The 14,719-nt window shown below is 37.8% G+C and overlaps 2 protein-coding genes and 1 pseudogene across 2 annotated transcripts; all 3 read left to right on the top strand.

Annotated features, from left to right (window-relative positions):
• Positions 1-209: 209 nt before the first annotated feature.
• LOC128491682 (olfactory receptor 476-like) lies at positions 210-1,129 on the top strand (annotated as a pseudogene).
• Positions 1,130-5,692: 4,563 nt separating this feature from the next.
• Positions 5,693-6,616, top strand: LOC128491681 (olfactory receptor 472-like; the record flags this gene model as incomplete). The annotated part of the gene is made up of 1 exon (XM_053463996.1): positions 5,693-6,616. A coding segment is annotated over one exon (924 nt), but the record flags the coding sequence as incomplete, so codon positions are not given.
• Positions 6,617-13,391: 6,775 nt separating this feature from the next.
• On the top strand, positions 13,392-14,312 carry LOC128491680 (olfactory receptor 476-like). Its single transcript, XM_053463995.1, has one exon. The coding sequence runs from the start codon at positions 13,392-13,394 to the stop codon at positions 14,310-14,312; it is 921 nt and encodes a 306-aa protein (XP_053319970.1).
• Positions 14,313-14,719: the final 407 nt, after the last annotated feature.

Genomic DNA, 14,719 nt, shown 5'->3' with positions numbered 1-14,719 from the left:
GTTGATTAATTTGGAGGTCCGATAGATAACAGCCTGCTTGTGCATTGTTGTCGCTATTAATTTTTTTATCTTATTCAGCATAATTAACTGTTTTTTGAACATGGAATCTTAGTTTTCTTTTGTTCATGTTTATATTCAGACATTTCATATTATTTTTCCACATTAACTTCACAGAGCTCAGCAGGAGGGGAAGACTCCATAAGTAAGAAATGAACCAGACAAAGGTGGTGGAAATTCTGCTGTTGGGTTTTCAGAATCCAAAGAGTTTAAACTATTTTCTATTTGTTCTGTTCCTTGTGCTCTACATCTTGACGTTAGTCGGGAACCTGCTGATTATTATATTGGTAGCCAAGTTTCCGAGGCTGAAATCTCCCATGTATTTCTTCCTGACTCAGTTATCGGTGTGCGATATCCTTCTCACCACCAGTATATCCCCCAACCTGCTCCATGTTATAATTAATGGAGGAAGCACGATATCTTTAGCTGGCTGCATTACTCAGTTTTACTTTTTTGTGTCTCAGAAGCAACAGAATGTTTCCTTCTCACAATGATGTCCTACGACCGGTATTTGGCCATTTGTCACCCACTGCGTTACACGTCCATCATGAGTTTTAGGCTCTGTTTCCAACTCATTCTTTCTTCTTGGCTTTTAGCATGTATACCAACATTTACTTTTGCACCCCTGGTTTCAGTGATACAGTTCTGTGGTCATGTCATTGACCATTATTTCTGTGATTTTGCTCCTCTTCTAGAGTTGTCTTGTACAAAGCATACTGTTATTAAACTTGCTGACTTTGTCTCAGGCGTCCCATTTGTGGCTGCCCATGTCTTCTTTATTGCTTTTACATACATTTCCATCTTAATCACCATACTAAAAATCACCTCCAGCACCGGACGGCAGAAAGCCTTCTCCACCTGCAGCTCTCATTTGACTGTAGTGTGTACCTTCTATGGGACTGTAATAGCGGTTTATTTGGCTCCTTCCAAAGGGGAATCGTTTAATACAAATAAAGTGTTATCTCTTCTATACACAGTTCTATGTCCATTTTTTAACCCCATTATATACAGTCTTAGGAATCAAGATATTAAATCACTTCTGAGCAAATTTATTGTGATTCATAAAACATGATTAAGAATAAAACCCACACATTTGTTTATTCCATCCATCTGCTTCTGATTATCTATATATCTGTATTGCTAACTCCATATAAATAAAGTCAATTAAATAAAATAATAATAATATGAAGAATATATTTGACTCCCTTTCCAGCAGACCGTCTAAATCCTTGTTAACTTTTGATTTAAATACAAGAATTTAGGAAAAAGGTGTTTTATTTTCTGTAGACTTGGGTACCGGCCAAGTCTTTGTGTTCCTCTTTGTGCTTGTCTTTGACGCATGGATTTTAAAGGTCTGTAAGAGCGACTCTATTGGATGGATGCACATGTGAGCTAACCATTTTCTTCTGGTTATGTAGCTCAGTAAGGTGGATGATAGGACCACTTCTTTGTTCCCTCTCCTTTTTCCGCAGCTCAAATTCTGCCCTTGTCTCTTGTTTTTTTTTTGTCTTCTGCCTCCGTTTTTCATGTAAGAGAGTGTGAGTGAGGCTGAGTGACAACAAATTTTGTTTTCAAATGGAAAAAATTCTCCGATATTTAGTCTGAACTAAAAATGTAGGAAACAAAAATTAATGGACTGTATTATTTCCAACAAAGGAGTGCACTCACCGGTCTTTTATCATTTAAAACATATCAATATTTAAGAATAAATACATGAAATCAACATTTCGGATCTTAGCCAGACCCTTTGTAAATATAGCCACATTGATTAACACAAACATTCAACAGTAGTCCACTCCTGCGTAGTCAAGACACCTACAACCTGAAGGGCCACCGCGCCAAGAATTGGATAGGAGGAAGCTGCCGGAGATTGACCGTGCATGCCTCAAACATGGCTGATCATTAGAATTACTTCTAGTGTGTAACATACTTATGAATAAACAAGGTTATAACGAACACCAGAGGAAGGGTGCTGTATGTATTAGAGATATCGTTCGGCTAACACTAAACAAAATGTGTCTAGTTTACGTTTTTTATCTCAAAGAAATTCATAGAACAATCCAGCAATGTATGGAAGTGATATTCTAGAAACAAAACAACCTCATTTGGTATTACTCGGTTGATGGCCCTCCACCTTAGCTTAAAATATGAATGACTCCGAAATAGTTCCTTTGTTGAAATCCCATCACCATCTCACATAATTATTACAGTTCCCACTATCTGTGTTATTTCTTATAACTCGCAAAAATTGGTAGAGACGTCTTCATCGATGATGGACGGAAACTCCTAGCATGTAATAAAGCATTTTTCAACTAAAGCAGTTGAATTAAGCCCTAACTTGACTGATCACTTAATAAGTCAATAAACCCAATAAGGGGAACACTTTTCAGGGGAGTAACTCTTTAAATAATATGATATTTTGTGTTTGGATTTGTTCGCATTGAAAAAAGATATTTAGTGCTTCAGTATAACCAGCAAGAAAAGAAAATGGCTGACGTTCGAAGACAACATCGGGAGGTTAGGTGTAAGGACGAAATCTAATGCCAAATGTCAAAAACCATTCATTTGCCATGGCAGTCAATGAAAAATTTACAAAAATGTCTCCTTCATTACATTAAAAGATGTGACTGAACATTCTGGCAAAAAATTGTATAGTTACGGCATAAACGGATTAAAATAAACATGAAGATAGTTAAATGAAAACATCATAAGGCTTATTTGTTTAACATGTGATTTCAGTAGAATGGGTACTGAAAGTTATATCAACTGTGTGGGCAACATAATGGGTTAATTCACTGAAAGTTGAGTGCTTCGTTCAGTTAATATGTTAACTTCACCAAAAGTTACCGGCAACTCATAAATTTACTGAAAAAGAAGAGTCTGTCAAGGGAATGTGACTTTAAAATTGAGTGAGTTCTGATACATTCAGATTCCCTCAAAACTTCAGTACCTCTAATCAGCTTGGTCTGGACAGACCCTCTCTGAACTATTCATTTTTACTGGGTGCCGCCATTTTGTGAGAGGCAAGATGCTTCTCACGATGGAGCTTGTGATTTATCAGGAGCAATCACACGGGGTCCCCGATATCCATACATTTTAGCAACACAGACTTCCCAAGCTTTTTTTAGCAGCCATCTGCCGCTATACTGAATATGACGAGTGTGACCACACCTGAGAGCGATTGCACGGGGTCCTTCAACTTTTTTGTTTGTTTTGCTGAATGCCTCAATATCAGGGCAATGCAGCAACACCCTTTGAGCAAAGAAAGTGATCATTGGATCGTTTACGTGCCAGGCATGTCATTTCTCCTAAAACAAAATTTCTGTAATGTTCCCAGACTGTCATTGGTCTTTAAAGGGCCTTTAAAGGGTTGAAAGACATATACTATGTAAGGAATGGATGTGGCCCTGTAGATCATTATATATATATATATATATATATATATATACCGTATTGGCCCAATTATAGGCCAAGCTTTTTCCCCATAATTTAAATATTTAAACTGGGGGTGCGGCCTCTAATCGGGGTTTAGCATATTTACCAGAGAGTTTTCGGCAGTGCGGTCCGGCGAAAATGCGGTCCCCCGGCAACACAAAACTTTAGTTCCGCCCTGATTTTTTATTCCCAACATTGATGTAGATGAGGCAGACTGGTGCAGGAAGTGGAGGTCACGTCTGCTGCACTTATATCAACGCTGCAAAACTAAAGTTTAGGTAAGGAGGGTGGGAGCCTCCTACCATACATTAAATGTAAAAAAAAATAATAATAATCATTTAAAAAAAATAATAATAATAAAAAATCAATAATTGTTTTTTCTTTAAAATAGCACCAAACTATAAGGGTGCGGCCTATAACCGGGAGCGGCCTATATTCGAGCCAATACGATATATATATATATCTGTAATCAGGAAAAGTTGGTGAAGATAAACTGGGTCATTGTTCATCACCTACTGTTTAGAAGAAATTCTAAGCTAAATCGCAATGTGCTAGCATTTATATTTATTATTGTTTGGATGTTTCTATGGTTTCGGACTAAAGCCCCATTTTTTCTTTAAAAAGGGAAGTGTCGTTTTTGTGTGGGTGAATGGAAGATGGCGATCTTGATTAAACCAATATATGGCTAAAATCACAAAAAACGTACTGTGCGTATGGTACAAAAAAAACACAGTATGGAAAGCGTTAAGCTTACATCCCTTGCTCTATTTTTGAGTTAAGTTTCTTCAAAAGTAGCAAACTATTCTGTTCAGACATCTACTAGTCCATCTTACTAGGGTTAAGGCTGGATTTTACAGTTTTAATATTGCTAACGTTACGTTAGATTGGAAGAGTTTTCTGATCTCTCTCCTATCTTCCTTCAATCGTTCTCCATCACCCTCTCAAGTCTTTCCCCTTCGCCATTTTTTTCTCTTATTCTATCCATAACTTGAACCAAAATTGACCGAATATCCATATAGATTTTTAGTTAATATCCTTTGTTTACTGTAACAGTAATCTCATAAACATCAGAGACTACGGTACAAAAAAATGGCCAAGACAGATTTGTAATCCCATTCTTGTTGTTTTGAGACTCCGTGCTTGGAACTCTCTGTGTAATACCCGTCCCCAGTGTTCTTAAACCGAGATGATGTCATGTTTTTTTTGCACAGTATAAAGCTCTCCGGAGCAGTACTGACTGTTGATGACACTTTGATGGCTTTCTGCTACAGAACGACTGTGTGTCTTACCTTAAAATAATTTCAATATTTTCTTAAACCTTTATTTCTCTGATTTAATCTTCATATTTGCTGCTATAACAGAAGGGACCAAACCAGTAAGTTTATCAAATTACGCTTTATTTCAATTTTGTCTTTTAATTTGGTCTTTTAATTCAGTTGGTCAAAAGGGGACTCTGCAAACTCAATGACTCTTCTAATATTCTTTCTCTATTTAACAATGCGTTGTTAGGTCATTATCTCTATACTATACCCTGTTCTCTATATCTAAGCACTTCCACTTCCTTCCTGAACCCCATCATCAAGTGGTAGATGATAGAGAATACATTTTAAGGATGTTATTGCTAGGATCATGCATTATATGAAATTTCTGATCATTTTCACTCCTTCTCTTCAGAGCCCTTTGTGTTCATTAAATGATCTCTATATTCAGTTCTGTATCTTACTTGGGGTTGAACATATAGTGATAAAAGAATATTGTAGCGCCCACCATGATATGGGACCAGCTTTGAGGACCTTGCAAGGCAAGCTGAAACTTTGGCAATGGTATATTATTAAAGGGATTTTACAGATTATCTTATACTCATTTTTGATCTGATCTAAAGAATGTGGTGACCCTGGGTGGACCAATAAGTTTCCCCTCTAAAGTTTTGTTTTTGCAGGTCATATATAAAGTCTTATATCACTAATGTCTGATTCCTGAAGCAACAGTATTTGGTTGATCAATTTGGAGGTCCGATAGAGAACAGCCTGCTTGTGCATTGTTGTTGCTATTAATTCTTTTTTCTTATTCAACATTATCAACTGTTTTTTGAACATGGAATTTTAGTTTTCTTTTGTTCATGTTTATATTCAGACATTTCATATTATTTTTCCACATTAACTTCACAGAGCCGAGCAGGAGGAGAAGACTCCATAAGTAAGAAATGAACCAGACAAAGGTGGTGGAGATTGTGCTGTTGGGTTTTCAGAATCCAAAGAGTTTAAACTATTTTCTATTTGTTCTGTTCCTTGTGCTCTACATCTTGACGTTAGTCGGGAACCTGCTGATTATTATATTGGTGGCCAAGTTTCCGAGGCTGAAATCTCCCATGTATTTCTTCCTCACTCAGTTATCGGTGTGCGATATCCTTCTCACCACCAATATATCCCCCAACCTGCTCCATGTTATAATTAATGGAGGAAGCACGATATCTTTAGCTGGCTGCATTACTCAGTTTTACTTTTTTTGTGTCTCAGAAGCAACAGAATGTTTCCTTCTCACAATGATGTCCTACGACCGGTATTTGGCCATTTGCCGCCCACTTCGTTACACGTCCATCATGAGTTTTAGGCTCTGTTTCCAACTCATTCTTTCTTCTTGGCTTTTAGCAGGTATACCAACATTTACTTTTGCACCCCTGGTTTCAGTGTTACAGTTCTGTGGTCATGTCATTGACCATTATTTCTGTGATTTTGCTCCTCTTCTAGAGTTGTCTTGTACAAAGCATACTGTTATTAAACTTGCTGACTTTGTCTCAGGCGTCCCATTTGTGGCTGCCCATGTCTTCTTTATTGCTTTTACATACATTTCCATCTTAATCACCATACTAAAAATCACCTCCAGCACCGGGCGGCAAAAAGCCTTCTCCACCTGCAGCTCTCACTTGATTGTAGTGTGTTCCTTCTATGGGACTTTAATAGCGGTTTATTTGGCTCCTTCCAAAGGGGAATCGTTTAATACAAATAAAGTGTTATCTCTTTTATACACAGCGCTTTGTCCATTTTTTAACCCACTTATATACAGTCTTAGGAATCAAGATATTAAATCACTTCTGAGCAAATTTATTGTGATTCATAAAACATGATTAAGAATAAAACCCACACATTTACTTATTCCATCCATCTGCTTATGATTATCTATATATCTGTATTGCTAACTCCATACAAATAAAGTCAATTAAATAAAATAATAATAATATGAAGAATATACTTGACTCCCTTTCCAGCAGACCGTCTAAATCCTTGTTAACTTTTGATTTAAATACAAGAATTTAGGAAAAATGTGTTTTATTTCCTGTAGACTTGGGTGCCGGCCAAGTCTTTGTGTTCCTCTTTGTGCTTGTCTTTGACGCATGGATTTTAAAGGTCCGTAAGAGCGACTCTATTGGATGGATGCACATGTGAGCTAACCATTTTCTTCTGGTAATGTAGCTCAGTAAGGTGGATGATTGGACCACTTCTTTGTTCCGTCTCCTTTTTCCGCAGCTCAAATTCTCCCCTTGTCGCTTGTTTTTTTTTTTTTGTCTTCTGCCTCCGTTTTTCATGTAAGAGAGTGTAAGTGGGGCTGAGTGACAACGAATTTTGTTTTCAAATGGAAAAAACCTTCCGAAATTTAGTCTGAACTAAAAGTGTAGGAAACAAAAATTAATGGACTGTATTATTTCCAACAAAGGAGTGCACTCACCGGTCTTTTATCATTTAAAACATATCAATATTTAAGAATAAATACATGAAATCAACATTTCGGATCTTAGCCAGACCCTTTGTAAAGATAGCCACATTGATTAACATAAACTTGCAATAGTATTCCACACCTGCGTAGTGAAGACACCTACAACCTGAAGGGCTACCGCGCCAACAATTGGATAGGAGGAAGCTGCCGGAGATTGACCGTGCATGCCTCAAACATGGCTGATCATTAGAATTACTTCTAGTGTGTAAAAAACTTATGAATAAACAAGGTTATAACCAACACCAGAGGAAGGGTGCTGTATGTATTAGAGATATCGTTCAGCTAACACTAAACAAAATGAAAGTTTTTGTTTCTTGTATACATTGTACAGCCAATACACTGTTTTTGCAGCATGCTCACACTGTTTGGTAGGCCTCGTATTACACATTTGTATTATTTGAGCCTGAGACTAGCTTAGCGCACCGACATTTTTTCTTTTCCCTGTTTGCACATATTTGAGGTTGTTGGCTCCTCATCAGTCTGGTTGCAGCCTGCTGTTGAGGTGTTAATTGAAAGGAGGTTTAATTGCACCTCCCCCAACACATTAATAAGGTTTTGGTAGCAGTATAAACTGCTTTGTGTGCCCACTATGTAGGAGGTGAGAGTAGATTCTCACCCTATTTAGTGTTCCTTGACGTGGCGGGTGAGCTTAATTATGCTTTGGCCAATTCATATAACCAAAACCTCTCATTTATATTATGTTTATAGATTTGTTGCCAACTTTATAAGGGTGAGAAGCGCAGACAGTTTTTGTTTTTTAAAAAAATGTGCCTAGTTTATGTTTTTTATCTCAAATAAATTCATAGAACAATCCAGCAATGTATGGAAGTGATATTCTAGAAACAAAACAACCTCATTTTCCATACTGGTTTGTATTAATTATAAAAAAATGTGGTCATAACAACAAGGTGGATAAGAGGGTACTAACCTCTCATGGAGTTTTACCAAAGGAGGGGTCTCTACTGAAATATGCCAGGTAGGGATTTATCTTTCTAAAACATTCCAATTTCTTTGGACAACTCTCTTTATTTGTTGTTAGACCATATTAAATTAATTGGTGAAAAACGGACGATCAGGCATCTCTTTGGTATTACTCGGTTGATGCCTCTCCTCCTTAGCTTATAATATGAATGACTCCGAAATAGCCCCATTGTGGAAATCCCATCACCATCTCACATAATTATTACAGTTCCCACTATCTGTGTTATTTCTTATAACTCGAAAAAATTGGTAGAGACTTCTTCATCGATGATGGACGGAAACTCCTAGCATGTAATAAAGCATTTTGATCAGTAGAATTAAGCCCTAACTTGACTGATCACTTGACTTAATAAGTCAATAAACCCAGTAAGGGGAACACTTTTCAGGGGAGTAACCCTTTAAATAATATGATATTTTGCATTTAGATTTGTTCGCATTGAAAAAAGATATTTAGTACTTCAGTATAATCAACAAGAAAAGGAAATGGCTGAAGTTCGAAGGCAAGATGCTTCTCACGATGGAGCTTGTGATTTATCAGGAGAAATCACACGGGCTCCCCAATATCCATACATTTTAGCAACACAGACTTCCCAAGCTTTTTTAGCAGCCATCTGCCGCTATACTGAATATGACGAGTGTGACCACTCCTGAGAGCGATTGCACAGGGTCCTTCAACTTTTTTTTTTTTTGCTGAATGCCTCAATATCAGGGCAATGCAGCCTTTAAAGGGTCTTTAAAGGGTTGAAAGACATATACTATGTAAGGAATGGATGTGGCCCTGTAGATCATTATATATATATATATATATATATATATATATAAAAATATATATATATACCCTATTGGCCCAATTATAGGCCAAGCATTTTCCCCATAATTTAAATCTTTAAAGTGGGGGTGCGGCCTATAATCGGGGTTTAGCATATTTACCTTCTCCAGGGTGTCTGGAAGACCGGATCAAAAGACTGCACAGAGTTTTCTGCAGTGCGGCCCGGCGAAAATGCGGTCCCCCTGCAACACAAAACTTTAGTTCCGCCCTGATTTTTGATTCCCAACATTGATGTAGATGAGGCAGACTGGTGCAGGAAGCGGAGGTCACGTCTGCTGCACTTACATCAACGCTGCAAAACTAAAGTTTAGGTAAGGAGGGTGGGAGCCTCCTACCATACATTAAATGTAAAAAAAATTATAATAATAATTTTTAAAAAATAATAATAATAAAAAATAATTGTTTTTTCTTTAAAATAGCACCAAACTATAAGGGTGCGGCCAGGGCCGGCCTTTGGGGTGTGCGACCTGTGCGACCGCACAGGGCGACACACTCCAGGGGGCGCCGCCGCGGTGTCAGCCGCCGCTGCGCGGTCCGACACCGCCGCCGCGCGGTCCGACAGGAAAAGGAGCTGTTAGGAGAAAAGAGGAAAGGTAGGAAAGCATTCCGTGAGAGTGGATTGGTATGTGTGTGGATTGGTATATGTGTGGATTAGGGTATGTGTGGATTGGCATGTGTGGATTAGTATGTGTGGATTGGTATGTGTGTGGATTGGTATATGTGTGGATTGGTATGTGTGTGGATTGGTATATATGTGTGGATTGGTAAATGTGGATTAGTGTATATGTGTGGATTAGTGTATATGTGTGGATTAGTGTATATGTGTGGATTAGTGTATATGTGTGGATTGGTATACCTGTGGATTGGTATACGTGTGGATTGGTATACGTGAGGATTGGTATGTGTGTGGATTGGTATATGTGTGGATTGGTATATACGTGTGGATTAGTGTATACGTGTGGATTGGTGTGTGTGTGGATTAGTATATGTGTGGATTGGTAAGTGTGTGAGAGTGATGGGTGTTATGCTGTACCATTTCCAATGTCTTTTTCATCATCTAATTATGCTCTAAAAGTACATCATAACTCCCATCACTCTATACTGTTCCATACAGTGGCAGAGCTGGGAGGCAGAGGCCTTGCACCCCCACCGCAGGACTCCTGAAAGGTAAGTGAACTTCAAAGAGGGAAAGGGTAGATAGTTAGATGGGGTAGATAGGGAGAAGGGAGTGAGAAGGGGTAGATAGGGCAGAAGGGAGTGAGAAGGGGTAGATAGGGCAATCATACTCCTATCATGCCAAGTCTGCGAGTTCATCCTGGAATCTGGGTATGCCTGGGCATGATAGGAATGTGATTGCTGTTAATCATATATATATATATATATATATATATATATATATATATAATATTGTTATTTAATTGTTCTGTCCTATTTTGGTGTGTTACTTACTTTAAATAAAAGTGTTAGATTTTATTATGGTGTCGGGGGGTCATATTCGGTTTTGGCCAGGTAAATGCTGCACTTTCGGTTTCAGTCCAGAATTCGTTTCGGTGCATCCCTACTACTAAGCCAGACAATGAAGTGGTAGGCCTACACCACATCAATGTTTGGCGTAGTATATAGTGATTGGGGTTTTGTTACAAGTTTTGATTCCTTTCTTTTTTTGGGATGGGGGGGCGCCAGACGAGTAGTCCGCACAGGGCGCCAGAACACCTAAGGCCGGCTCTGTATATATACCGTATTGGCCCAATTATAGGCCAAGCTTTTTCCCCATCATTTAAATCTTTAAAGTGGGGGATGCGGCATATAATCGGGGTTTAGCATATTTACCTTCTCCAGGGTGTCTGGAAGACCAGATCAGAAGACTGCAGAGGATTTTCTGTAGCACGGTCCGGCGAAAATGCGGTCCCCCGGCAACACAAAACTTTAGTTCCGCCCTGATTTTTGATTCCCAACATTGATGTAGATGAGGCAGACTGGTGCAGGAAGAGGAGGTCACGTCTGCTGCACTTACATCAACGCTGCAAAACTAAAGTTTAGGCAAGGAGGGTGGGAGCCTCCTACAATACATTAAATGTAAAAAAATAAATAATAATAATTAAAAAAAATTATAATAATAATATTTTTTCTTTAAAATAGCACCAAACTATAAGGGTGCGGCCTATAACCGGGAGCGGCCTATATTCGAGCCAATACGGTATATATATTTGTAATTAGGAAAAGTTGGTGAAGATAAACTGGGTCATTGTTCATCACCTATTGTTTAGAAGAAATGCTAAGCTAAATCGCAAAACATCTTTTATGTCATAGCATTTATATTTATTGTTGTTTGGATGTTTCTATGGTTTCGGACTAAAGCACCATTTTGTCTTTAAAACGGGATGTGTCGTTTGTGTGGGTACATTGAATATGGAAGATTGAGATCTTGATTAAACCAATATATGGCTAAAATCACAAAACATGTACTGTGCATATGGTACAAAAAAAACACAGTATGGAAAGTGTTAAGCTTACATGCCTTGCTCTATTTTTAAGTAAATTTTTTTCAAAAGTAGCAAACTATTCTGTTCAGACATCTACTAGTCCATCTTACTAGGGTTAAGGCTGGATTTTACTGTTTTAATATCGCTAACGTTACGTTAGATTGGAAGAGTTTTCTGGTCTCTCTCCCATCTTCCTTCAATCGTTCTCCATCACCCTCTCAAGTCTTTTCCCTTCGCCATTTTTTCTCTTATTCTATCCATAACTTGAACCAAAATTGACCGAATATCCATATAGATTTTTAGTTAATATCCTTTGTTTACTGTAACAGTAATCTCATAACCATCAGAGACTACAGTAAAAAAAATGGCCAAAATAGATTTGTAATCCCATTCTTGTTGTTTTGAGACTCCGTGCTTGGAACTCTCTGTGTAATACCCGTCCCCAGTGTTCTTAAACCGAGATGATGTCATGTTATTTTTGCACAGTATAAAGCTCTCCGGAGCAGTACTGACTGTTGATGACACTTTGATGGCTTTCTGCTACAGAACGACTGTGTGTCTTACCTTAACATAATTTCAATATTTTCTTAAACCTTTATTTCTCTGATTTAATCTTCATATTTGATGCTATAACAGAAGGGACCAAACGGGTGAGTTTATCAAATTACGCTTTATTTCAATTTTGTCTTTTAATTTGGTCTTTTAATTCAGTTGGTCAATAGGGGACTCTGCAAACTCAATGACTCTTCTAATATTCTTCCTCTATTTAACAATGCGTTGTTAGGTCATTATCTCTATACTATATCCCGTTCTCTATATCTAAGTACTTCCACTTCCTTCCTGAACCCCATCATCAAGCGGTAGATCATAGAGAATACATTTTAAGGATGTTATTGCTAGGATCATGCATTATATGAAATTTCTGATAATTTTCACTCCTTCTCTTCAGAGCCCTTTGTGTTCATTAAATGGTCTCTATATTCAGTTTTGTATCTTACTTGGGTTGAACATATAGTGATAAAATAAAATTGTAGCGCCCACCATGATATGGGACCAGCTTTGAGGACCTTGCAAGCCAAGCTGAAACTTTGGCAATGGTATATTATTAAAGGGATTTTACAGATCATAGTTACATAGTTACATAGTTCATAAGGTTGAAAAAAGACTTAAGTCCATCAAGTTCAGCCCTTCTACCTAACCTTCCTATTCTTGATCCAAAAGAAGGCAAAAAAAACCCTGATTAAGCTACTTCGAATTCTGCCATCAGGGGAAAGAAAATTCCTTCTTGACTCCAAGAGGCAATCGGATTTCTCCTTGGATCAAGAAGCTCTAAAATATTAATGTTATCCTATTTATATCCCTGTATGTCCTGCCTTTCTAAGAAAATATCGAGGCCCCTTTTGAAGGTATCTAATGTATTGAATAACCCCACCTCCCTTGGAAGTGAATTCCATACCTTTATTGTCCTCAATCATCTGATTTGTTTTGTTTCTGATGTGATCTGAAGAGTGTAGTGACCCTGGGTGGACTAATAACTTTCCCCTCTAAACTTTTGTTTTTGCAGGTCGTATATAAAGTCTTATACCACTACGGTCTGATTCCAGAAGCAACAGTATTTGGTTTACCAATTATTGGAGGTCCTATAGATAACAGCCTGCTTGTGGATTGTTGTCGCTATTAATTCTTTTTTATTATTCAACATGGAATCTTAGTTTTCTTTTGTTCATGTTTATATTCAGACTTTTCATATCATTTTTCCACATTATCTTCACAGAGCCGAGCAGGAGGGGGAGACTCCATAAGTAAGAAGCGGAGGAAACGCCTTTTCGTTTGGAATGAACCAGACAAAGGTGGTGGAGATTCTGCTGTTGGGTTTTCAGAATCCAAAGAGTTTAAAGTATTTTCTATTTGTTCTGTTCCTTGTGCTCTACATCCTGACATTACTCGGAAACCTGCTGATTATTATATTGGTGGCAAAGTTTCAGAGGCTGCAATCTCCCATGTATTTCTTCCTCACTCAGTTATCGGTGTGCGATATTCTTCTGACCACCAATATAGTCCCCAACCTGCTCCATGTTATAATTAATGGAGGAAGCACGATATCTTTAGCTGGCTGCATCACTCAGTTTTACTTTTTTTGTGTCACAGAAACCACAGAATGTTTCCTTCTCACAATGATGTCCTACGACCGGTATTTGGCCATTTGTCGCCCGCTGCATTACACCTCCATCATGAGTTTTAGGCTCTGTTTCCAACTCATTCTTTCTTCTTGGCTTTTAGCATGTATACCAACATTTACTTTTGCACCCATGGTTTCAGTGATACAGTTCTGTGGTCATGTCATTGACCATTATTTCTGTGATTTTGCTCCTCTTTTAGAGTTGGCTTGTACAAAGCATACTGTTATTAAAATTGCTGACTTTGTCTCAGGCGTCCCATTTGTGGCTGCCCCTGTCATCTTTATTGCTTTTACATACGTTTCCATTTTAATCACCATACGAAAAATCACCTCCAGCACCGGACGGCAAAAAGCCTTCTCCACCTGCAGCTCTCATTTGACTGTAGTGTGTTCCTTCTATGGGACTGTAATAGCGGTTTATTTGACTCCTTCCAAAGGGGAATCGTTTGATACAAATAAAGTGTTGTCTCTTTTATACACCGTCCTATGTCCATTTTTTAACCCCATTATATACACTCTTAGGAATCAAGATATTAAATCACTTCTGAACAAGTTTATTGTGATTCGTAAAAAATGATTAACCCCTTAAGGACCAGGCTGTCTTTTACTTTTTGTACCCTTTGGGACCGAGGCTGTTTTAACACTTTTGCGGCGCTCGTGTTTAGATGTAATTTTCTCCTCACTCATTTAGTGAACCCACACAAGTTATATGTTGTTTTTTTCAGGACAAGAAGGGCTTTCTTCTGATACCATGTTATGATCATATTATCTAATTTTCCTATTAGAAATAATAAAATATGATGGAAAGTTAAAAAAAAACTTTAGTTAAAAAAACCTTTTACCAAAAAAGCTAAATTAGCTGCTAAATAGATTCTACTATTTGTCCTGAAATAACTCACTATATAATTCACTATATAACTTACCAGATATAACAAAAGATAAACTTTAGATAAGTTCCTTTCTAGAAAGACTGCACCTACCCAA

The sequence above is a fragment of the Spea bombifrons genome, chromosome 4 (assembly GCF_027358695.1).
Source record: "Spea bombifrons isolate aSpeBom1 chromosome 4, aSpeBom1.2.pri, whole genome shotgun sequence".
Lineage (NCBI taxonomy): Eukaryota > Metazoa > Chordata > Amphibia > Anura > Pelobatidae > Spea > Spea bombifrons.
This window is presented reverse-complemented; position numbering and strand designations above follow the sequence as displayed.